The 26,979-nt window shown below is 37.8% G+C and overlaps 1 protein-coding gene across 1 annotated transcript; it reads left to right on the forward strand.

Annotated features, from left to right (window-relative positions):
- Window positions 1-3,586: 3,586 nt before the first annotated feature.
- scamp3 (secretory carrier membrane protein 3) lies at window positions 3,587-25,279 on the forward strand. Its single transcript, XM_061882179.1, has 9 exons — window positions 3,587-3,899; window positions 7,513-7,593; window positions 14,224-14,346; window positions 18,181-18,301; window positions 18,413-18,541; window positions 20,310-20,469; window positions 20,737-20,838; window positions 22,576-22,693; window positions 24,533-25,279. The coding sequence occupies exons 1-9, from the start codon at window positions 3,846-3,848 to the stop codon at window positions 24,680-24,682; spliced, it is 1,038 nt and encodes a 345-aa protein (XP_061738163.1). The 5' UTR covers window positions 3,587-3,845; the 3' UTR covers window positions 24,683-25,279.
- Window positions 25,280-26,979: the final 1,700 nt, after the last annotated feature.

Genomic DNA, 26,979 nt, shown 5'->3' on the forward strand with positions numbered 1-26,979 from the left:
AATTCACCAACTAGAAACAATAATGGAGCACTGGAGTGGCAATATTATTTGGTGTGGTGACTTTAATGCACATAGCACAATGTGGGGTGAAAGGGATGACTGGAATGGGGATACATTGGAAGCACTTTTGGAGGAAAAAGAACTGGTGTGTGTGAATGATGGGTCGGGAACAAGGTTAGATGTCGTCACGGGTAAAGAAACAGCAATAGATTTAACACTAGTGTCACAAGGGTTAGCAGGAAAGGTGGAGTGGGAAGTAAATAAATACAGCACAATGGGAAGTGATCACTATCCAATCGTCATTCACATAAACATAAATCATAGGACAGAAAGCACTAGGATAGAAGGAAGATGGAAGTATAATCATGGTGACTGGGAGAAATTTAGGGAAATTACCGACATAACTTTAAAGGAAGTAGATATAAATCAAGATATTGAACAATTAAATACAGATATTACAAAGTGCATAATAGAAGCAGCCGAACAGAGCATACCAAGGAATAGTATAGGGAGAAGAAGGAAGATAGTGCCGTGGTGGACACAAGAGTGCACAGATGCAATACAAGAACGGAATAGAGCATTTAGAATATTGAGAAGAACACATAATTTCCAAGACATGATCCAGTATAAAAGGCATCAAGCTAGAGTAAGGTATGTTATTAAAAAAACAAGAAAACACCATTGGAGAACTTTTTGTGAAACACTAAATAGAACTACTCCTTTAAGCCAGGTGTGGGGAATGATCAAGAGAATGTCAGGGCTCAGAAAAGAACATAAAAATCATGTGATGAAAGATGGAATGCGGAGTGTGGTAGGAAATAAAGAAAAAGCAGAACTTTTAGCAAAAACCTTTGTTAAAGTGCACAGTAATGATAATTTGAAAAATGTAGAAAAACAAAAGAGAGAAGAAACAATTAGTGTAAATATTGAGGAAATGAAGGAAGACAACGATAATAGTTTTATCAACACTGTGGATATGACATTTTCTTTGGATGAAATGGTTCGAATTTTAAAAAAAGTTAAAAATACGACGGGAGGGAAAGACCTGGTGAGTTATCAAATGATCAAAAATTTAGGTAGCATCGGCAAAGAAGTGGTCTTGAAATTATATAATAGGGTATATGAAGAAGGAAAATTACCAGATGAGTGGAAAACAGCTGTAATAATTCCAATATGCAAGCCAGGGAAAGATCCGGAAGAGGCAGGAAATTATAGGCCGATTGCATTGACCTCAAATTTGGGCAAAGTAATGGAAAAAATGATTAATGAAAGATTAATATATTATTTAGAGTCAAAAGAAATTATAAAAAACTACCAAAGTGGTTTTCGCAAAGCAAGAAGCACAAATGACCCAGCAGTGCAGCTGGAAGAGGAAATTAGAAAGGGACAAATAAATAAAGAAAGTATAATTGCGGTATTTTTTGACATAGAGAAAGCGTATGATATGTTGTGGAAACAGGGGTTGCTGATGAAACTAAATAGGATTGGGATTAGAGGAAGAATGTACAGATGGATAAAAGACTTTTTAACAAGTAGAACATTATTAGTAAAGATAGAAAATGAATATAGTAGAGAATACAAAGTGGAAAATGGGACCCCACAAGGGAGTATAATAAGTCCAGTACTATTTTCCATCATGATAAATGAAGTTTTTAGTGAAGTGGAAGGGTTAGTGGAGGTGGCATTGTTTGCTGATGATGGAGTGATGTGGAAGAGAGGTAGAAATACAAATTATATAGAAAAGAAGATTCAAAAAGCGGTAAATAATGTTCAAGACTGGGGGACGGCTTGGGGTTTAAGATTCTCTGTTGGAAAGACAAAAGTCATACATTTTACGAAGAGGAAAATACAAAACAAGCTCCAAATAAAACTCTATGGAGAAAACATAGAAGAGGTACAAGTTTTTAAATATTTAGGAATATGGTTTGATAAAAATATTAACTGGTCAACCCACATCAGCAAGATAATGGAGAAAAGTAAAAAGGTGTTAAATATAATGAGGGCTTTGAGGGGTAAAGATTGGGGGGCTGATAGGTTAACATTGAAAACAATATATATCACTTTAATTCGGTCTGTTATCGACTACGGATGCATTATTTATCGATCTGCTTCTAAAACTCTACTTGAGAAAATAGACCGGATCCAGTCGCAGGCGTTAAGATTATGTTGTGGAGCTACTAAATCTACTCCAGTGGCAGCATTACAAGTAGAAATGAATGAAAAACCTTTGGACATGAGGAGAGATCAACTCTCAGCAGTTTATTGGGCAAACTTAAAAGGATCCAAGCAAGGACATCCAACCCGTCAAGTGCTAATAAATTGCCAAGAAAAAGGGAAGAAAAAAATGAATAGTTTTGGGTGGATAATAGGAGATATATGTAAAAAAACACAAATTGACAATATTAAAGTGAGCCCTACAGTACCAATTCCTGCAATACCACCGTGGATGTATGAAAACCCAAAGGTAGACATGCAGTTACTGAAGAATAGACATTTAAATAGTTACCAAATAGAACAACGGATTGAGGAAATGTTTTTTGATAATATTATGATATACACAGATGCATCAAAAACTATAAATAGTAAAGTAGGAGCTGCTGCAGTTATCCCACAGAGAAATATAGTGTTGAATAAAAGAATTAGTGATAAACTATCTGTTTTTACGGGGGAATTGGTAGCAATTTATATGGCAGTTAACTGGATAGAGGAAAACAAAGCTAGGAAAGTAGTCGTGTGCTCGGACTCCAGCAGTGCATTGACGAGCATAAAAAACATAACATCAGAAACAAGACTAGATATAGTTTATGAAATAGTTCAGGCAATCTACAGAATAAATAAAGCGGGAGGTGTGGTAACATTTCTCTGGGTTCCTGCTCATGTAGGAGTTGAGGGAAATGAGTTAGCTGATAGATACGCAAAACAAGCAACCACTAAAACAGAAGTAAACATGGAGATTAAGCACAGTAAAGAAGAAGTGAAGAGCATAATTAAGATAGAACACAATAAAAAGTGGCAGGATAATTGGAATAAGGAAACAAAAGGTAGAGAGTTTTACAAAGTCCAGAGGAAAGTAGGTGTAATGAGAGGAGGGGGTAGAAATAGGAAGGAAGAAGACATTATGACTAGAATGAGATTAGGGCATACATATCTAAATAGTTCACTAAAATTGATAGGCAAACATACTACAGGGCTGTGTGATTTTTGCCACCAGATAGAAAATGTTGACCATGTCTTAATACAATGTAGGAAATATAATAGAGAAAGAGAAATACTGGAAAATAAGTTAGCAAAAGAAAATATTAGGTTAGAAGTGGGAGATATATTAGGATTGCATTCAGAAAACATAGGATATAAAGCAATATACACATATTTAAAAAACACTGGGTTAAGTAAAAGAATATAGAGTAGGGATCCACCTCGGTCCACACTCCATTACAGTAGGTGGCGGTAATGCACACCAGAAGGTTGCTTGCCAACCGCCATAAAAACAAAAGAAGAAGAAGAAGAAGACGCTGGGCAACGTGACCACGCCCCTTTGAGTTGTCCCGTGGTTTTTCACTGCGAAGGTCACGTGATCATGCCATTGGCTCATTACTTCCTGTATCATCAGTTCTCCTGTGGGGAGAAAAAGCACAACGGATACACTCGGCTGTCTGGTGTCAGGAAATATATTTAAAACCTTTTGCTTGTGTGGGTTCGTTGGCGGCGAAGTCGCGTTCAACCGTTGTTCCGCTTCGAGGAGAATGCCCTCGCGAACGGCCTGCTAGCTGTTCGGCCTGCTTGTGTCCTTTTTCACCATCTTTTTTCCCCATCAGCGGCCAGAGCTGGTGACACGTGACGTCATCATGTCAAAATACACCAGCTTTCCCGACCCCATGGAAGACCAGAACCCTTTCCAGGTGAGGGACGATATAAAGAAAAAAGCTCGAATTAGCCAATTGTTGTCATTAATAGGAAATACTGGGACACTGCCGTGTTGCCGCTCATGTGACATCTTCCTTGTGTCGCCCACTTGTAGCGCCTATTTTTATGCAGCCTCATGCTTAAAGGCCTACTGAAATGAGATATTCTTATTTAAACGGGGATAGCAGGTCCATTCTATTTGTCATACTTGATCATTTCGCGATATTGCCATATTTTTGCTGAAAGGAATTAGTAGAGAACATCGACGATAAAGTTCGCAACTTTAGGTGGCTAATAAAAAAGCCATTTCCTGTACCGGAAGTTGCAGACGATGTGCGCGTGACGTCACTGGTTGTAGGGCTCTGTCACGCCAAATTTCTTCCCCCCTACAAATACCTTTCCTCCCCCATTTACTTCCGGGGTCATGATTAATACAGACGTTTTTTTAACGCTATATTATAAAAATATAACGCTATATGATAAAAATACAGACGTTTAGTCATTGTTATATTATAAAAAATAAAATTAAAAAATCAAATTTACAAACACAAGCTATGGGATGACGCATTTACTTCCGGTGTCACGTTTCCTCTTACGTCATCCCATAGCTTGAGTTTGTAAATTATTTTTTAAATTTATTTTTTTATAATATAGCGTTAACCAAACATCTGTATTTTCGTAATGTAGCGTTATATTTTTATAATATAGCGTTAACAAAACGTCTGTATTTATCATGACCCCGGAAGTAAATGGGGGGGAAGGTTATTGTTGTAAATTTTTTACATTTATTTTTTTATAATATAACGTTGACAAAACGTCTGTATTTTTATAATATAGCGTTAACAAAACGTCTGTATTAATCATGACCCCGGAAGTAAATGGGGGTAAAGGTTATTGTTATTTATTTTTTCATTTTTTTATAATATAGTGTTAACAAAACGTCCGTATTTTTATAATATAGCGTTATATTTTTAGAATATAGCGTTAACAAAATGCCTGTATTAATCATGACCCCGGAAGTAAATGGGGGGCTTATGAGGGGAAGAAATTTGGCGTGACAACTCTGTCACGCCAAATTTTTTCCCCCCTACAAAAACTTTCTCCCCCATTTACTTCCAAGTTAATTTGTCCGATTAATACAGATGTTTTGTTAATGCTATATTATAAAAATGTAACGCTATATTAAAAAATACAGACGTTTTGTTAATGCTGTATTATAAAAAATTTAAAAAAGCCTCCCACCCCCATTTTCTTCCGGGGTCACGTTTCCTTACGTCATCCCATAGCTTGTGTTCGTAAATTGTTTTATTTATTTATTTTTATTTTTTATAATATAGCTTTAACAAAACGTCTGTATTTTTATAATATAGCGTAGTGGTTCTTAACCTTGTTGGAGCTACTGAACCCTGCCAATTTCATATGCACATTCATCTAACCCATCTTTAGTGAAAAAATTCTAAATCCAAGACAAAGTTATATATTTTTTTTACTGGTGCACAAAATGAACCGTGTATGAACATCACCTTGTTCAAAGAACAAAACCAACACAGTGCATGAACTCACAACTAATTACACACCTGTAAATCAGACAGGACATTAGAGGGAGCATTGTTTGGGGGTATCCCTAATACGCCGATAAGGAGAAGTTTTTATTTACACGATGAGTCGGGTGTGTCTTGACCTCCGCGGCGAAGGCTTCGCCGAACCCCTGAGGCCGACTCACCGAACCCCTAGGGTTCAATCGAACCCAGGGTAAGAACCACTGATATAGCGTTAACAAAACCTTTGTATTAATCGGACAAATTCAATATTCCTGACGTAAGAGGAAACGTGACCCCAGAAGTAAATGAGGGGGGAAGGTTTTTGTAGAGGGGAAGAAATTTGGCATGACAGCTCCTCACATCCTCACATTGTTTACAATCATAGCCAGCAGCAGCTAGAGCTATTTGGACCGAGAAAGCGACAATTTCCCCATTAATTTGAGCGAGGATAAAAGATTTGTGGATGAGGTAATTTAAAGTGAAGGACTAGAAAAAGAAAAAAAAAAGGCGATTGCAGCGAGAGCGGTTCAGATGTTATTAGACAGATTTCCGAGGATAATTCTGGAAAATCCCTTAACGTGTTGTAGGCACAATACCAATGTGAGCAATTTGCAAAATGCGCAACCGCATTTTGCAAATTTGTATAAAGCGCAAACTTTTTGCAAATTGCTTCCAGCTATATATTTGAATAATGTGTGGTCTTAAGACCCACTTTTATTCTTTGGCTTTTAACACTACGTGAGTTGTGTGGTCCTCTGTCCTCTGTTGTCCTCTGTGTTTTTTATACACTTTTATTTTTATTTTACTGTTTTAATTGATTTTACCCTTTAAAATAGTTTTTAATCATATTTGTTTTTATATTGTTTTTATTGGTTTTATTTTTATTCATTTTTTGTTTTATTCAGTCATTGGTGGAGCATAATATTGCTTTTAACATGGCTGTGCAGCACTTTGGAAACGTTATTGTTGTTTAAATGTGCTATATAAATAAAGTGGATTGGATTGGATTGGATTGGTGCACATTTTGCAAATCAAGGTGCGTAAATATATGTTTTTGGTGTCAAAATAATTTATTAAATACTTATGTAAATCTATTCATTTGTAGTCGGGACAATATAACTGAGTATTGTCCTCAAATCAGTCCAACCCTAACCCTAACCACTATACAGTGTACATCCACGACTAAACTACTGACTAAACTACTACCACAACTTGGTTTACCATTTATACACTATAATAATGTAGGGTTACTGACTAAACCATCCACACAATCTCGTCTCAAATCTCGTCTTGCGATATGCAAATTGCTTGCGCACAATGGAAATGACGTATAATTTGCAAAGTGCGCGAGATTGGTGAAATGCTTACAACATCTGCCTATTGTGTTGCTAGTGTTTTAGTGAGTTAAATAGTACCTTAAAGTCGGAGAGGTGCGCCCACGGGTGTTTTGACGTCAGAGTCTCTGAGAGAAGTCACGGTAACTGCAGGAGGTCGCTGGCTCCGCAAATCTCTGGTAAGAGGCGACTTATTTCCACAATTTTCTCACCGAAAACTGCCGGTTGACATGTAGTCGGATCCGTGTTCGCTTGACCGCTCTGATCCATAGTAAAGCTTCACCTCCGGGAATTTTAAACAAGGAAACACCGTGTGTTTGTGTGGCTAAAGGCTAAAAGCTTCCCACCTCTATCTTTCTACTTTGACTTCTCCATTATTAATTGAACAAATTGCAAAAGATTCAGCATCACAGATGTCCAAAATAATGTGTAATTGCGCGATGAAAAGAGACGACTTTTAGCCGTAAGTGGTGCTGGGCTAATATGTCCCCTCCAACCAATAACGTCACAAACACGCGTCATCATCGCGTCATCATTCCGCAACGTTTTCAGCAGGAAACTTCGCGGGAAATTTAAAATTGTAATTTAGTAAACTAAACCGGCCGTATTGGCATGTGTTGCAATGTTAAGATTTCATCATTGATATATAAACTATCAGACTGTGTGGTCGGTAGTAGTGGGTTTCAGTAGACCTTTAATTTTGTGCTAATTGTACCAAGTTTTTATGTCCCCAGGACCCAGCAGTGACCCAACACAGCAGCAACACGGAATATGCCACACTGGATCTGTACAATCCCTTCGAAGGCACAGCCGAGGTGAGCCATAGAGCGGGAAGAGGTGTAACGATTCGATTCAGATTTTGTGGTTGCAGATATGATCCAGGGATATATGATTTTTTTTTTTTTTTTTTAAAGCGCAACGATCTGAAACGATTAAGCGTTGAAATCAGTGACGTGCGGTGAGGTTCATTGCTGGTGAGGCACTGACTTGATCACAGTCAGATTTATAAACATATGAACCCTATAGAGCAGGGGTGTCAAACTCAAATACCGAGTGGGCCAAAATTCTAAACTGAACAAAGCCGCGGGCCAAAGTTGAACAACTTAACATTTTAATAGGGACCCAAACAAGTTTTGCATTGAATATTGAACAAGCAAGGCTTATATAACTTTATAGTGACATGCAAAATCGAGTTTTGTTGGTAGCGGGGGTGTATATTGTAGCGTCCCGGAAGCGTTAGTGCTGCAAGGGGTTCTGGGTATTTGTTCTGTTGTGTTTATGGTGTGTTACGTTGCGGATGTTCTCCCGAAATGTGTTTGTCAATCTTGTTTGGTGTGGGTTCACAGTGTGGTGTAACAGTGTTAAAGTTGTTTATACGGCCACCTTCAGTGTGACCTGTATGGCTGTTTACCAAGTATGCATTGCATTCACTTGTGTGTGTGTGTAGAAACCGCATATATTACGTGACTGGGCCGGCACGCTGTTTGTATGGAGGAAAAGCGGACGTGACGACAGGTTGTAGAGGATGCTAAAAGCAGTACCTTTAAGGCACGCCCCCAATATTGTTATCCGGGTTGAAATTCGGGAGAATGGTTGCCCCGGGAGATTTTCGGGGGGGGGGGGCACTGAAATTCGGGATTCTCCTGGAAAAATCGGGAGGGTTGGCAAGTATGAAAATTAGCGTTGAATACGGTGATACAGTGGCACCGCCACTGTATAATACCGGCGGGCCAGCTCTAATGTTAATTTATTATTGCCTCAAGGGCCAAATGAAATTACACGGGCCAGAGTTATATAGTATCTCATTCACAATTTGATTGGCAGCAGTTAACGGGTTATGTTTAAAAGCTCATACCAGCATTCTTCCCTGCTTGGCACTCAGCATTAAGAGTTGGAATTGGGGGTTAAATCACCAAAAATGATTCCCGGCCGCTGCTGCTCACTGCTCCCCTCACCTCCCAGGAGGTGAACAAGGGGATGGGTCAAATGCAGAGGACAAATTTCACCACACATAGTGTATGTGTGACAATCATTGGTACTTTAACGTAATGTAGCAGGTACTTTAGCTAGTATAGTATAAATAAATTATACTTATTATTATCATTATTAGTGATAATACTGCTAACATTAACAAAATTGAATAATCACATGTATGTACGAAATAAACACGACAGTACACAGTGTTGTCACTATGACAGGTGTAACCGCGCTCCAGCGGCTGTGTTCATTCATTGTCTTTACTGTAGCATAAAAAATGCGGAAGGCCTTAAAACGCCACAATACTCAGTCACCATATTTAAGTACCCAAAATAAAGACTCGACATAAATATAAATTCAATCGGATCAGAAACAGTGGAGGAAACGGGATTAAAACCCGATGCTAACCGCCCATAGAAAATACATGGGTACGGCTAGTAGCTACTATTAGCAAACAATAGTAGCTATTACTAACTCGGCTTAATATCTCAACATCGACACACTCTTTCGTCGCAACTCGGCCCTAATGGTCGGCACCTATAAGTTTACAATTATTTGTAAAATGTTGGACGGTTGTTTTTACGATATGCAGGCAAACGACAACTTTAAAACATACCGGCTTCAGATGTCCCCAGGCTTAGCAGAGCACTGCAAGAATGATCTCTGGGATCACTCAATCAATCAATGTTTATTTATATAGCCCCAAATCACAAATGTCTCAAAGGACTGCACAAATCATTACGACTACAACATCCTTGGAAGAACCCACAAAAGGGCAAGGAAAACTCACACCCAGTGGGCAGGGAGAATTCACACCCAGTGGGCAGGGAGAATTCACATCCAGTGGGACGCCAGTGACAATGCTGACTATGAGAAACCTTGAAGAGGACCTCAGATGTGGGCAACCCCCCCCTCTAGGGGACCGAAAGCAATGGATGTCGAGCGGGTCTAACATGATACTGTGGAAGTTCAATCCATAGTGTCTCCAACACAGCCGCGAGAGTTCAGTTCAAAGCGGATCCAAGACAACAGCGAGAGTCCCGTCCACAGGAGACCATCTCAAGCGGAGGCGGATCAGCAGCGTAGAGATGTCCCCAATCGATACAGGCGAGCGGTCCATCCTGGGTCCCGACTAGCGGTCCATCCTGGGTTTCAACTCTGGACAGCCAGTACTTCATCCATGGTTATCGGACCGGACCCCCTCCACAAGGGAGGGGGGGACATAGGAGAAAGAAAAGAAGCGGCAGATCAACTGGTCTAAAAAGGAGGTCTATTTAAAGGCTAGAGTATACAAATGAGTTTTAAGGTGAGACTTAAATGCTTCTACTGAGGTAGCATCTCGAACTGTTACCGGGAGGGCATTCCAGAGCACTGGAGCCCGAACGGAAAACGCTCTATAGCCCGCAGACTTTTTTTGGGCTCTAGGAATCACTAATAAGCCGGAGTCTTTTGAACGCAGATTTCTTGCCGGGACATATGGTACAATACAATCGGCAAGATAGGCTGGAGCTAGACCGTGTAGTATTTTACACATAATTAGTAAAACCTTAAAGTCACATCTTAAGTGCACAGGAAGCCAGCGCAGGTGAGCCAGTACAGGCGTAATATGATCAAACTTTCTTGTTCTTGTCAAAAGTCTAGCAGCCGCATTTTGTACCAACTGTAATCTTTTAATGCTAGACATGGGGAGACCCGAAAATAATACGTTACAATAATCGAGACGAGACGTAACAAACGCATGGATGATGATCTCGGCGTCTTTAGTGGACAAAATGGAGCGAATTTTAGCGATATTACGGAGATGAAAGAAGGCCGTTTTAGTAACACTTTTAATGTGTGACTCAAAGGAGAGAGTTGGGTCAAAGATAATACCCAGATTTTTTACCGAGTCACCTTGTTTTATTATTTGGTTGTCAAATGTTAAAGTTGTATTATTAAATAGAGGTCGGTGTCTAGCAGGACCGATAATCAGCATTTCCATTTTTTGGGCGTTAAGTTGCAAAAAGTTAGCGGACATCCATTGTTTAATTTCATTAAGACACGCTTCCAACTGACTACAGTCCGGCGTGTTGGTCAGCTTTAGGGGCATGTAGAGTTGGGTGTCATCAGCATAGCAGTGAAAGCTAATACCATATCACTGGCGCCCTCTACCACCAGGAGGCCGGAGAACTGGTCCCTCACAAAGTGGTTCTTCGCAGGCGTTTTATGATTGCCCAGCACAAGAAATAAGTTACACACGTACAGTTGTTGACAAAATACACTGTACATTATATACCTCAGCTAACTAAACTATGGAAATGTATAATATAATTCATATAGAAATACGGTCTCACTGCACAGCAGCCAGCAGTTAGCCGAGTCATTGCGCAATCCATGGTGACGGTGAAGCTCGGCTGGCTGTGACTCACCGCAAGTAATTCTCAGTATTTGAACGGCAAATGTGAAAATTAAGCGATTTTAAATAAAAAAAATATTTACAACTGGTGAAGTTAATCGGAAAATACCTTTATAGTATAATCACTGGATACATATAACAATATAATTATTGTTTTCTTTTTACATTTTTTAAGTAGGTTGCATCGGATTATAAGGCGTACTGCCCATGAATGGTCTATTTTTGATCTTTTTTCATATATTAGGCGCACCACATTATAGGGCGCATTAAAAGAGTCTTATTATTATTATTTTTCTAAATGGAAAACACTTTCTTGTGGTCTAAATAACACGTAATGGTGCTTCTTTGGTCAAAATGTTGCATAGATTATTATTTACAGATCATTTTCAAGCCGCTTTCTGACTGTCACTTCCGGATGCGCCGTTTTGTGGGCGGTCTTATTTACGTTGCTCACCTTCGGCAGCGTCTTCTCCCCGCCATCTTTGTTGTAGCGGTGTCGTGTGAAAGAAGTGTCAAAAGATGGAGCTAACTGTTTAAATGACATTCAGACCTTACTTAAACTAATAACGGAGCAGCATTTCCTCACCCGGAAACAACCACACCGGAAATGTGTCCCATGAAAAAATGTCCGACCGGAACTCTCTAATAAATAAAGTTCTTTGGGTAAATAATGTAAACTCACTTTACCTGTATGTTTTAGCGCTTTTATGACAGATATAAGTTATTCCTTACAATAGGCGCACTGTCGAGTTTTGAGGGGAAAAAAGGATTTTAGGTACGCCTTATAGTCTGAAAAATAAGTTAATTGCATTTTTTGTCTTCCAAATTTCCGATTTTTATATTTTATACAAATAAATGCATAAAACTGCGAACATAACAAGTGAAGGAAGACATGTTACTTTTCGACTACCAATCAACATATTCTTGTCTCAAGGTGTCGCAAATTAGTGAAGTGAAATATATTAAATTAGCGCTTTCTCTTGAGACTTAAAGCACTTTACATAGAGAATGAAACCCATTATCTACATCAGGGGTGCCCATTACGTAAATCGCGAGCTACTGGTCACTTGATAGGAAGCCAGGCATTAAAAAAAGAGACCTAAAAATTAGCGCTCATCAATCTACTTCAAGACGTCACTTCCGTCACTTGATTGATTCACGACACCCGAGGGTCTTGTGAGATGACGCTGGCTGCTGCGAGATAATTATTTAGAAAAAATGACAGCGACGAGTGGGAGAAACACTTTTTATTTCAACAGACTCTTGCGCCCTACCTGCCGTCAAAACTCTAAAACCGACTGCGCAGCCCCTGTCTTCACAATAAAAGCCCTGCATCATCCTGCCTGCGCTAACAAAATAAGAGTCTCAGAAAGCCAGCGTGCACAAGCTAGCAACCTAATGTGTTTGCCGCCAATGTATTTCTTGTAAAGTGTATAAAACGAGTATGGAACTTGGAAAAATAAGATGCAAAAAACCAACCACTTTCATGTAGTATTGGACAGAAAGGAGGACTTCTTTTCTCCTCCATTTGAAAATGAGGATGTTATCAGCACTATTGTCTGATTCCAATCAATGCAGGTCATCCAAATCAGGTAATATGCCAACTTCTGTTCTTGTCTTCATGAAAGAAAGGAATCTATATGTGTTAAACATGCTTGTTTTATCATTTAACACATTTAACTTGTTAACAATCACGTCTCTTTCATTAATAAATAAATCCGTCCATCCATTTTCTACCGCTTATTTCCTTTGGGGTCGCGGGGAAATATAAATGATATATATGAATGAGTTATCCCCTCGACTGGGTCAATTAAAAAGTAGCTTGCCTGCAGAAAAAGTTTGGGCACCCCTGATCTACATATTTTAAGCTACATTTAAACCACTGTGGGAGGCACTATAAGCAGGTGGGCAAAATGTCTTGCCCCAAGACACAATGGCAGTGACCAGGATGACGGAAGCAGGGATTGGAGCTGTACTCCTCAAATTGCTGGCACAGCCGCTCTATCAACAGATCCAAGCCGTATCCAATAATTAACTCTGCAAAAATATTTTTCTTTATGCAGACAGACTCATAGCTTTTGTGTTCATCAGGCCTGGGCAATTATTTTGCCTCAGGGACCAAATTTAGAGAAAAAAATCTGTTTGGTGGCCAGTAAATCTATTTTTAGGAACACCAATACAAAACCATACAATAATGTCTGATTAAAAGATAAAAACGTTATGACAGACCACCTGAAAAAAACGGAATGGAAGTTTAAATATTTTTACTGAATGAGACACCCGGAATGTATATGGAAAAAACAGAATGTGTGATTTACAATATCCATCCATCCATCCATCCATTTCCTACCGCTTATTCCCTTTTTTGGGTCGCGGAGGGCGCTGGCGCCTATCTCAGCTACAATCGGGTGGAAGGCGGGGTACACCCTTGACAAGTCGCCACCTCATAATTTGTATCATATTGGTACATAATAGACAGGACAAAAAAAAGAGAGAGTGACAGTGAGACCACTTTCACGAGAGGCTGTCATTTTAATGCCGGTGACGTCGGAGGAAGAAAAACAAAATAAAAACTTCAGCCTCTTTCAGTTATTTATCGCACTAATTAAAACATAGATGGCAATTAATTGTGCAGCCCTCCGAAATGGTTCTAATTGTTTGCATGGGTTTGAATTATTGTAGGAAGTGTATTTATACTCAAATTATAGTTAAGTCAAGAAATATCAGTTGCTGTTGTCCGTATCCCTACAATGTATTTGTATGTTTTTGTTAGTGTATACATTTTGGGCAAAAGTGGTATAAATATATATACATAAATATCGTTTATCGGTTGTAAATGACTGTAAATTATTGGTTCAAATTTCCATTATTGTGAATCCCTGTTTCTCACCTACTTTCACAAAGTGCTGGTATTCACAACTTTCTTTGGCCCCAGGTTGGGTTATTTTGCAGTTGTACAGAGACCGAATGCCAACACTTTGGTTTTCTTTGTTTGGGCGCTTGATTCCGCAAAATGATATGTGGGCAAACTCAACTTAATATGACTTTTTGCTTTTCCCTTTTTGTATATTAGCCTCCACCTCCTTATGAAGCCACCTCTCCCTCTGTTCCATCAATGCCTGCACAGACCCCACCCAGCCGTACCACGCCTACTCAGCCGAACAACTATGGCTCCTATAACACTCACAACTCCCAGGTATTGTTTGCTCTCGTGCATCATCTATTTTTATTTTATTTTATTTAGTTTATGGACAGTGTGCACAAAACATTATTGATAAGGAATAAAAATGGGTGCACCAGTTTTAGCGAATAGCTCATTTCCATCTGTAGTCCTTACAACACACATGGGAGAAATAAATAACACAACCTCCAAAACAATAATGATATTATGAAACGACATCTACTCGCACAGAAAAGAGTACATTATAAAACAGCAACACATTCAAAAAGCACATCACATGTGGGCCTTAGCATATCTAGAGCAGTGGTTCTTAAACTTGTTGGAGGTACCGAACCCCACCAGTTCGGTACCTTTCTTAAATGAAAAATAAAATGTTTTTTTTTTTTTCAAATTCAAGAAAAAGCTATGTTTTTTTTACTGGTGTACAAAATGAACTGCATGAACATCACCTTGTGTTACCATTTAGTGGTGAATTGCACGGACTATGTACTGTACTGTGTAAACTGTACTGTTTCATATCATTTATTCTCTTCCTTTGCAATCTACTAGTAAAAGTTTCAATTGATTAATCAAAAAGAGGGAACATTGTTTGGGGGTATCCATAATACGCCGATAGGGAGAAGTTTTTATTTACACGATAAGTCGGATGTGTAAGCCGACTCACCGAACCACTAGGGTTCGATCGAACCCAGGTTAAGAACCACTGATCTAGAGACACCAACTCTCACACCCACGGTATTCAAAAGGGGACAAATACAAATATTCATTTATAAAATGTATATACTGTAAAGTATCATTCATAAAGTGCCTGTTCAAAGTGGCTTACAATTCATAAAATTTCCAAAATACTACAATACTACACAGGTAAAATTCTACAGTCCTCCATTGCCAAACAAGCCCGATAAATACTATATGTCATATTAAAACACTAACCAGTCAATGTTGGCAACACTGGTTGCTCAGTAACCAATCTTTTGCAAGAAAACAAAAATAATCGTAATTTCTGAGATTTTTCAGGTTGGTTTGAACCGATTTGTAGTCTTTTGTTGCTATAGTAGAGAAAGCAGTTTGAGCAAGGGCAGATTTTCTCTGTGGTGTTCCCCCTGTATGCAGACCTTAAAGGGGAACTTCACAATTTTTATGAGAGACATGATGACGGATTGATTTTTTAAAATGCGTTCTAACTTGTAGATATATGTAAATAAAAGTCTGCTTACAGAGGAGCCAATGGGAAGTCCTCCATTTCGCCCATAAAATCCAATAACTAACCATTCAAAAAGCGCCAATAATACTAAATTACGTGACTTGAATATGAATCAATTAATAGTGATATTGTTATTATAAGTGCTAACGCAGACAAATTAGAGTGAATGGTCAGCAGCCTTCCTTGCTCCCTGGAAGTTTTAATGTATATCATAAATCAAGCATCTCACCTGCACAGAAGAAGTCTGAGGACATATACCTACAAGTTGGGACATCTTCACAGACATTTAGGGCCCGGAAATGGCCAGAACACGAAAAGACACTTGGCCCCTCCCCCAACCCCACACCCTTATTCTTTGTGAAGATTATCGTGGTCATTCTTCACCTAAATATGTGAACATCCTAGCAGTCTGCATCCTAATGACAGCAGACATTGTACAGTAAGTCATGTTTTATTATGTTTGTTGGCTCATGTGTTTTCTTTATTTTCATGACTATTTACATTGTAGATAATCACTGAAGGCATCCACACTATGACACATGTGAAGTGAAAACCATTTCAGGTGACTACCTCTTGAAGCTCATCGAGAGAATGCCAAGAGTATGCAAAACAACAATCAGAGCAAAAGGTGGCTTTTTTGAAGAAACTAGAATATAAAACATGTTTTCAGTTATTTCACCTTTTGTTTGTTAAGTACATAACTCCACATGTGTTCATTCATAGTTTTGATGCCTTCAGTGACAATCTACAATGTATTTCATGAAAATAAAGAAAACACAATAAATGAGAAGGTGTGTCCAAATATTTGGCCTGTTCTGTATATATGTTTGGACAGAATATATTCATCCATCCATCCATTTTCTAGTGCTTATTCCCTTTTGGGTTGCGGGGTGCGCTGGTGCCTATCTCAGCTACAATCGGGCAGAAGGCGGCGTACACCCTGGACAACTTGCCACCTCATCGCAGGGCCAACAAAGTATAAATAAGACTAAAATAACAATTAGGACATAATACAAATGTCACAACACAATTGTACCCTACCTGGTGTGTGCGGTTGAACTCCTTTACATATCCATATCAGAACAATGACATTGAATATAAAAAATTGTTGAACCAGAAAAGTGAGTCCAAATGATGCCAGGTTTCATTTTGACTCATACTCATTTAATAGTTCAGTTGGATGGCATGATGCATGTGCATAAAAAAAGTCTCCCAAAAAACAGCCCGTACCTTCAAATTGGTTCTCATCTTTCTCTTTGTAGTCTACATAACATGTTATGTTGGTGCTTTGGTCAAAATTTTGCATAGATTTTATTTTAAAAAGGTGGACTCTGACTGGCTGTTGTCACAGACATTTCCACGATGTTTATGCTATAGCTTACCACCGTTATTGACCTTTGATTATCCCTCTAGTCTCCAAGAAGCACTTTTGATTCAACTAGCTGTGTTTTTTATAATCATTCATTTATTGCATTCCTATTAATGTATTTTCCGGACTATACGCCACTACGTTTTTCCCAAGCTTTGAAAAACGACTCATCTATGGATTATTCTTCGTTAACGGCTAAATTATGGAATGTATTAAGGAAAAAAAATCAAACAATGTACTAAAACGATCCATTTTAATAAACTCTTCAAACTCAAAGTGTTTACAAAGTACTAGGAAGAAGATTTCTGATTAACATTTTGAACCTTTATAAAAAACCGAGAAAATGTTATTCATTCATTAACAGAGGTGGGAATCTTTGTGTACGTCACAATTTAATTACGATTCAGGAGCTACAATTCAATTAAAAATCGGTTATTTATGCATCTTTAATTTATGTATATTGATGCAGTTTTACTAAATAAGCGTTTATCACTTACAACTTAAAAAAATATTTAATTTGTAATAAGAAACAGTGGAATTAATTTCACATGTATTCAATTCATGGAAATGTGTGCAAAACTAGAACATGAGTGCCCTATAATGGTGAGGTCCCTCGCTGCAGTCAGCCAAATTTTAAAACTGTCTGCATTACTTTATTTACAATAAAAAAAAATTGAATATTGACTACAATTATGTACTAATCAATTCTATAATCGTACATGTCCGAATTGCGATGCATTTAAAAATCTATTATTTCCTCCACCTCAATTCATAAAGGATGGATGAAGACATCAATTCATTTTCTGTTTTGTATGATCAAACGTTTTACTGCCGTGTTACAGGCACTGTTTGGAAACAATACAGATATGTAAATAAACATTTACAAAGTCTTTCTATGTATATATCTAATTTCACAACGTACCATATTTATCTGCGGCTTATGCGGAATATGTGAAAGAATATTTTTTTCTTCTAAAATGTTGTGGGTGCGGTTTATGTACTGGTGCAGCCATAGTCCACCAAATATAGTATTTTATTCTATATATTGTACTGTGTGAGCTATGAAAAATAGCTGAATTTCTAATGGTATTAATAAAGTATCTATCCAATTTGTGTTTTCGCCCTGAGCTCATAAACCACACCCACATTTTTCTGCACATCAAACAGCAGGACTACTGAGGCGAAACTCAGAATAATTTACATGACATTTGAGTCGGCATACGTTGGAATCATCTATTTTTTTTATGGGGGATTTTTGATGTGTTGTATTTGTCAGCCTGCAGTCAATGCAACCACGACAGAGCTGATGAAAAAGCAGGAGGAGCTCGAAAGGAAAGCTCGGGAGCTGGAGAGAAGAGAGCGCGAGCTTCAGTCACACAGCCTGGGGTCTGGAGCATGTGAGTGTGGGAGGCTGGAGGGGATGAAGAAAATGCGACAAGTTAAAAACAACCTAAATACACGTTCATTTGAAAATAATTGTTCATTGAATGTTTGTGCTTCTACATCAGCCCGTCAGAATAATTGGCCTCCGCTGCCTTCATTCTGCCCGGTTGGCCCCTGCTTTTACCAGGACATCAACGTGGAGATCAGCCAGCGCTTTCAGCGTATCGTTACCCTCATGTACTACTTCTGGATGTGTAAGTTTGTGCAGTCGTTAAAGGGGAACTGCTCTTTTTTTTTTAAATTGGCTATGGTTCACAATCATTATGAAAGACATGACGAAAGATGGATTTTTTAAAATGCATTCTATATATTAAGTAAAAGGAAATAAAAACAAACGGGAGCTCCTCTATTTCGCCCATAAAATGCAATGAATAACTTTTCAAAAACCGTCAATACTCCATTTACATTTCGTGACTTGAACATTAACCATATATTCGTGATATTGTAAAAAAAAAAAAAAAGCGCTAACGCTGACAAACTATTTATAGCGGTGCTGTGATTACTACCATACTTCCCTATGTTTACGTCATCTAGTGGTCTGCTGCTTCCTTGCTCCCTGTAAATTTATTCTAGATCATAAATCATGCATCTCACCCGGACAGAAGAAGTCTGAGTAGGTATTTCGAAAAGTTGGTACACTTCGACAGCCATTAAGGACCCAAAAATGGCCAGAACGAGACAAAAAGACACTGTTTTTTTGTGGGGATTATGACACATTCTTCACTTAAATGGGAATAAATGAACATCCCAGCAGTTGGTATCCTATTGACAGTAGACCTCGCACAGTAAGTGATGTTTTGTCATGTTTGTCTGCAGTGAGCAATGTCAGTGATAAAAAAAAAACAAAAAAAAAACGATGTGATGCGTTTTTTTAATTAATGCGCCGCGAATGCTTAAAATGCTCAAAATACGTACATTTTAAATGGTATCATAAATGGACCTGTTACTACATTACACGTACTTACATAATGTATATAAAACCTTAATGGAGGTGTTTGGTTTTTTTTTTAAGGGCTGTGTATGCAGAATTACGCGGCTGCCATAGGCTCCATTGTAAGCGGACTTTTGATAAGCCTTTATTTATTATATATTTAGAATTGTCATGTCACTCATAATATATAATATACATATATTTGTACACCAGCTATTGCAATATTTAAACTTCCCTCAACATTATTGATATATATACCCTCTTGCTGTGTATTCTTTGTTTGCTATAAACCACTTTCATTGTTCCTCCTTAGTAAGTCGAGTCATCGTTGTGCCAGACAACCTCCAAAAAAAGGCAGTAGTTTACTTGTGTGCTTTTCTGACTCCCATGTAAAATAAGACTGGAAATACTTTTATTCCATATTTCTATTTAAAGCAGTTTTTTTATAAACCGCAAACACTACAGTACTGGCTTAATTCTTCATTCGTCCTCATCCATGCCGGTGTGCTCAAGATATGCATTCAAATTCCAGAAGTCCCATGGTGGTATATTCGAAGTGTACTAAAATTGCTGTTAGTAAATCCACCGGGGAACATGCCGTGTTGTGTGTGAGTGTGAGGTGCTATAAATGTGCTTTTTCCAATTTTTACACAGTTTAACTCTGCACTTGTTGAACAGGTGCGATAGATCAGCTGCAACAATATTGAGGACACAAATGTTTGCAGCACTTTCAAAGCTACTTAAGCTACAGTGCTACAAATACAATCACATACTAACAGGCTATCATCCTTTCTATCCTATTATGGTATGATCCTATTCAATAAAAACAAAACAAAATGATTAACAACTAAATGGCAGAGCTCCGGTCTTTTTTTAAGATGTATAGTGAAGCCTGCTTTTTCTTACTATCTTTTTTTTTTGGTTGACACAATAAAACTGCATACAGTGTGGGCTCATCTTGCTATGGGACCAGAGGTGGTGTAATGTCCATCAGTGTTGATTTCTTTCTGTATTTTCTTTACCTTGTCCAGTCAGCACTTGCACTTTGGCCTTCAACCTGATCTCTTCGCTGGCCATGTTTTGCATCGACACTTCTGTAGGTGTTGGTTTTGGTCTCGCCATTCTCTGGGCCCTCCTCTTCACACCCTGCTCCTTCCTCTGCTGGTATCGGCCTGCATACAAAGCCTTCAGGTGCACACCGTCGCCACCCACAGTCCTAAAATTATTTGGTTCCCATGCTCTTTTGAATGTTTTTGAAGTGAAAATGTGATGATTCTAATCTACATTTAAAACTCTTCTTAGAGGGCTAGATGAAATGTATTGGACACGCTTTGGTATAGGTTGTAAAACTGTACTGATGACATGTGGGAATGTTTTTTTTTTTGTATTATTCCTATAGTAAAGCTTAACTATTTTTATTCAATTTAACACTGTAATTGTTTTCCTTCTTATCTCTAGGAGTGACAGTTCCTTCAACTTCTTCATCTTCTTCTTTATTTTCTTTGCCCAAGTGGTCGTTTACATCATCATGACCATCGGCATCCCTGGATGGGGGTTCAGGTACGTGATGCGGAATGCAAACACAGAAGTTTGAGCAGTGAAAGTAGTTCAAATAGTACATGTAGCCATGGACTTGTTTGTCAATTGTGGTATCTAGCTCCTCCGTCATTGTGTTCGCACGGTGCGGCGGTAGTTAAACTGGTACAAATAGTATTTTCAGCCACACTCAACTTCACCTTGCGAACAAGCGACAAAACCTCCGACGTGTGGTGGTGGTTTGTGTCTTTCAAGCCCTGGCTCTCCCCTCAATCTTTATAAAGACACGCCCTGCTCTCCAAAATGGCATACATACAGTCGCGATCAATAGTTTACAAACACTTGTAATGAACATAATGTCATGGCTGTCTTGAGTTTCCAATAATTTCTACAACTCTTATTTTTTTGTGATAGAGTGATTGGAGCACATACTTGTTGTTATTGTTGTTAGGCCTTAGTATTCCCTGAGGAACATAGGCCGCCGACGAAAAGCCTCCAATCCATTCCAGTCTTGAGCACATACTTGTTGGTCACCAAAAACCTTCATGAAATTTGGTTCTTTTATGAATTTCTTATGGGTCTACTGAAAATATGAGCAAATCTGCTGGGTCAAAAGTATACATACAGCAATGTTAATATTTGGTTACATGTCCCTTGGCAAGTTTCACTGCAATAAGGCGCTTTTGGTAGCCATTCACAAACTTCTGGAAAGGTTTTGGTTGAATTTTTGACTACTCCTCTTGACAAAATTGGTGCAGTTCAGCTAAATTTGTTGGTTTTCTGACATGGACTAGTTTCTTCAGCATTGTCCACACGTTTAAGTCAGGATTCTGGGAAGGCCATTCCAAAACCTTAATTCTCGCCTGATTTAGCCATTCCTTTACCACTTTTGACGTGTGTTTGGGGTCATTGTCCTGTTGGAACACCCAACTGTGCCCAAGACCCAACCACTGGGCTGATGATTTTATGTTGTCCAGGGGAATTTGTAGGTAATCTTCCTTTTTCACTGTCCCATATGTATATATATATATTTTTTTTAAAACATTTATTTTTATTATGTATATTTTTTAAAATAAATCAACATAAAAAACACAAGATACACTGACAGTTAGTGCACCAACCCAAAAAACCTCCTTTTTTCGTGAAAAAAAAAATATAAAAAATAAAATATAGAAATATGAAATATAATTTTTTATTATTTTTTTTTTGGCGCCTATCTCAGTTTTTTTTAAATATATATATTTTTTTTGTAAATCAACATAAAAAACACAAGATACACTGACAGTTAGTGCACCAACCCAAAACATCTCCCTTTTTCGTGACAAAAAAATAACATAAAAAATAAACTATAGAATCTTCTCTCTTGGCAGCAAAACAGGCCCAGAGCATAATACTACCACCACCATGCTTGACGGTAGGTTGGTGTTCCTGGGATTAAAGGCCTCACCTTTTCTCCTCCAAAATGCTGGGTATTGTGGCGAAACAACTCAATTTTTGTTTCACCTTATCTTATCTTTGTCCATGTGATGTTAGATATGTTATTTACAAGTGTATGTAAACTTTTGATCGCGACTGTACACAGTGGTACCTCAACTTAAAAGTATTTTGACACACGAGCTGTCTCTTGGCTTTTTGTTATGCTTTAAATTGCAAACATGATTCAGTTACCAGCTTGGTTTCACATAAAAGTCTCTTATTTTTTAAATCCTGCTGTATTTTTTGCTGCGTACTGTAAAGGTTGTCTTTGTTGTTCCTTTGTAGCGGCTGGATCGTCAGCTTGGCTGCGCTTAAACAAAGCATCCCTGTTGGTGCGATCATGATGATGAATGCCATCCTTTTTACTGCCCAGGCCGCCGTTGGAGTGTTCATGCTGAAGAAGGTGACCTTTCAGAATTATTGTCTCGCTAAGTTTTATACTAACAATACGTTTTTTTTAAAGCGTAAGCTGATTATCTCTGCATATTCTGTGTTTTCGTTTTTGTATACCAGTTGTTCTCAAATAGTGTGTTGCCAGGGGAGGCGTGTGACCCGGGAAAAATGCTGGATCAGTATCATGCTTCAGAAATCTGTGCTCTACAAAACTTGTATCTATTAAGCCTGACTTCCTCATGTTGATTTAAAAAAATCAGAACAAATTGTTTTATAAAATTTTGTTTTGAAGGGTTCAAGTGTTTTGTGCTGCTGAGTTAATTTTGCTGATCAATTGTAATTTATTGAGTTTATTTCATCTTATTTTTCAGTATCAAATGGTTCAAGTCGGTCAAAAAAAGTTTATAGCTTAAATAAGGATTTCATTTTTCAAATTTTCAGGTTTATTGATATTTGAAATCTTTTCTTTGACTAATAAACAATTTTAAAGTAATTATGTGTTGCAAGTGGCTCTATATTGCTTTCTGTTTTGTATTTAATGTTAAGAATACAGAGGAGTACTTATAACAATTTTATTTTCAAATGATAATATTTATAGTCGTGGAGGAGAATGTGGGGAGCACGAAATGTTCCTTTTTTCGGTGGTGCGTAACAGTAAATAATTGAGAAGCACTGTTGTATACATCTAAGTTTTTTTAATTTTTCATTATAGTATTGGTTTCATTATAAACAGTAGAACCCTAGATTTTAATATGCTTTTTAAAACAGCACTGATATTAGTCATCTAATGAAATCATTTCGGATTCTCACAATATTATGTTAGATCCACTATGGACTAGACTTTCACATTATTATGCTCGATCCACTCGACGTCCATTGCACCGGGCGCCCGGGGGGGTTCCCACATCTGCGGTCCCCTCCAAGGTTTCTCATTGTCATCCCATTGGGTTGAGTTTTTTCCTGCCCTAATGTGGGATCTGAGCCGAAGGTTTCGCCCTTTGAAAGACTCGTGATTTAGGGCTTTATAAGTAAACTTTGATTGATTGATTGTGGTCACTTTATCCTCCATATTGGATATTTATATGAGTAGTACTACATGTTATCATTACAGGGACAGAGGAACCTTTGGAGTCTTCTGTTGTAGTAACACTATTGTCGATGTGTATGTCCTGTTGGCTCTCATAAAACTTCAAAACAAGTTCAAGAACACACTTATGTGCTCTATGATACAATATATACTCTAAAGTCTGGAAAATACGGTATATAAAATAATGATTGAGGTATTTTAATGTTTTTTTAAAACGCTTTACAGGAGGAATAGATGTGATTGTGTAGTTCACAATGAATTCATTCACCCAATGAATTCATTGTTATCCAATTAGCTCTTAGACTTAGACAAACTTGATCCACTAGGGAAATTGTTCTACACAGTAGCTCAGTTACAATGGATGGAAAGGGTAAGGTGGAAAGGATAATGCAGGTAAATAGTAGAATAAAAATGTACCATAGTAGCGATATACAATTTTAACAAATATGTAATATTTACATGTTATATACACAGTCTATAAAATATACTGTTATTATATTGTTATAATTATATTAATTTATATTATATTTTTTTATCTATTATTTATCCTATTATTTTTCTATTGTTAGCTGACTTTTGCCAGTGTTTATTTACAAGTCAGAATGCATAAGAAAAAAGAACCGTGTGCTTGTCTCACATAAGGATTGAGTATGATTGGCACAATTTCAGATAAAGTGCAGTTCCCCTTTAAGTCCTTTCAGTGATAGAATATAATTTTGCTGTCCAGAAAGATTTAACCTAGAACATGTTTTTTCTTTCCAGGTCCATGGCATGTACCGGCAGACTGATGCCAGTTTTCAGAAGGCCCAGGCCGAGTTTGCCACTGGAGTCATGTCTAATCAGGCTGTCCGCCAAGCTGCTGCCAGCGCCGCTACTAATGCCGCTCAGGGGGCCTTCACCGCATCTCGCTGATAAGGAGACAGAATAGTTCTGGGTGGGTATGTAGGAAGGAGGGGAGGTGAGGTTGCCTTTTGTGTAACACAAGATCATTTGGATATTGTAGTTGGATTGGGATTAGATGTTAGTGGGTGAGAAACCTGAGTTTCTGTATTTACCCCAAAGGAAACCAAACAACCAGTGCATGAGGCCATGATGTTTTGTAAGTTGTAAATATTATGTGTGGAAGTGTCAAATCAGGACTCAACATATACTGTAAGTGTTCATGTATATTCAGAGGAAAGATAAGAGCTGTATTGAATTTAAGACCGTCATTTCATGTTTAAGTGGAGCAGAACTAGCATGGAAAGCGTTCATCTTTCATGATGTAGTGGTTGAACCCATCAAGCTTCAGACAAACTTCTTTACGAGGTCACTAACCTTATTTTATTGGCTCGTTCTCTACCAAATGCGCTTCTTTTGTTGTCTCTTAAACTAACAACTCTGAATGAGAACGCCTATTTATGTTAAAAAGCTCACACTGTACAAGATGCGTTGTCTGTTCTTTTGGTGCTTCTTGTGTTGTTATGATTCGCCGTTGTTTTAATACAAATATACTGTCATGCAATTATCGCTGAGTCTGATGCAGTCATTGAATCATTCTGCTGGGATGGGCATTATGTGTTGACTTTTGTTTTACCATATCTTGAAATGGAGAGAACAGAGTGTTAGGACATCGCACATATTTGCTGCTCAATACATCACAAGCTAAACACGAAATAAGGAACAGATTCTCCCATTATTAAGGTTGCGGGAGAGCAAAAAGTGTGCGAAAAACATGAAAAGCGAAACAGGAGCAATACGTACAAACATGTTGTTAATGGCCAAAATTGAACAAAAAGACCAGAAGCTGCAACATTTGTCACTTCCCTTTCTGGAAAAACAATGCAGAGGGGTCTGAATAATTGCCATATATAGTTAGTATAGTTATATCACTAAGTTGGCAACACTGTCATCAATGTTTTATTATCCTAAATATGAATACGGTCACAAATCTCATGTACAGTACAGACCGAAAGTTTGGACACACCATCTCATTCAATGTGTTTTCTTTATTTTTACGACTATTTACATTGTAGATTGTCACTGAAGGCATCAAAACTATGAATGAACACATGTGGAGTTATGTACTTAACCAAAAAAGGTGAAATAACTGTAAACACGTTTCATTAATTTTTTCTAAATAACCTTTTTGTCTGATTACTTTTTCGCACACTCCCGGCATTCTCTTGATGAGCTTAAATGGTTTTTACTTCACAGGTGTCATAGTTTTGATGCTTTTAGTGACCTTCTACAAGGTAAATAGTCATGAAAATAAAGAAAACTCATTGAAATGAGAAGGTGTGTCCAAATGTTTGGCTTGTAATGTATATTGCCCCAATGTTTCCCACAATTCTCCACTCCAGATGGGGCCAAGACAATAAGGACTTATTCGGTGTGGTTAAAAAGATCAGGCGGTAAACATTTTTTGTCCAGTAACCAGAGGGATCTGGGTTTTAATCCTGCTTCATCCATCCCAGTCCCTGATTTTGTGTCTTGGAGAAGACACTTCTCCCCCACATCGCGGCTTCATAGGGTGCCACACGATGGTTAATCAACTGTTCCTCGATAGGATGGTTGGTTAAAAAAGACACGTTTTGCAAAACATGTGACACTAATGATATTTATTTTTATGATTATTTATTTATCAGGAAATTCGCAACTTTTATATCAATAAAACACACCATAATAATAGTAATTTGACATTAATGCCTGAATTAATAAATCACCAGAAACATGCGGCTCGGAGGGCCGTTTTCCACACGCAAGTATTTTTTTATTGGCCCTCGACATATTCGGAGAATTAAATTAAATCATTATTAATGAAACACTAGCTAATACCATTAACATCTCTTTTCATTGTCAGCTATAAAACCAAATGTCAGTTTTTCAAATGGCTTAACATATTCTGATGTACATTGTTTTTAGCATCCTTAATATCCAAAATGTATTAAAAGTTGGTCCTGCATTGATTAATTTTTCAATCTTTTTTGGAAACTCCTGTGTTAAACAAATAAACACCATCTTAACACCTTCATTAGCTTACAGAATGTTCCCATTGTGGGATAAATAAAGACTATGCTATCCTAAATTTGAATATAAAGTGGTATAAGTCACAAAACGACACCCTTGAAATTATTTATTATTGTTATTACTACTGTATTACTATTATTATTGTTATTATTCCGGAGATTAGATCGCATTTTCCAGTACTTTAACATACTTAAAAACGT

This window comes from Nerophis ophidion, linkage group LG21 (assembly GCF_033978795.1).
Source record: "Nerophis ophidion isolate RoL-2023_Sa linkage group LG21, RoL_Noph_v1.0, whole genome shotgun sequence".
NCBI lineage: Eukaryota > Metazoa > Chordata > Actinopteri > Syngnathiformes > Syngnathidae > Nerophis > Nerophis ophidion.

Excerpts from the sequence above, each read along its gene's own strand:
- scamp3 (XM_061882179.1), top strand. The coding sequence starts at position 3,846 with ATGTCAAAATACACCAGCTTTCCCGACCCCATGGAAGACCAGAACCCT. Across the intron at positions 18,542-20,309 it reads CATGTACTACTTCTGGATGT|TCAGCACTTGCACTTTGGCC; the intron begins GTAAGTTTGTGC and ends TACCTTGTCCAG. Across the intron at positions 22,694-24,532 it reads GAGTGTTCATGCTGAAGAAG|GTCCATGGCATGTACCGGCA; the intron begins GTGACCTTTCAG and ends TTTTCTTTCCAG.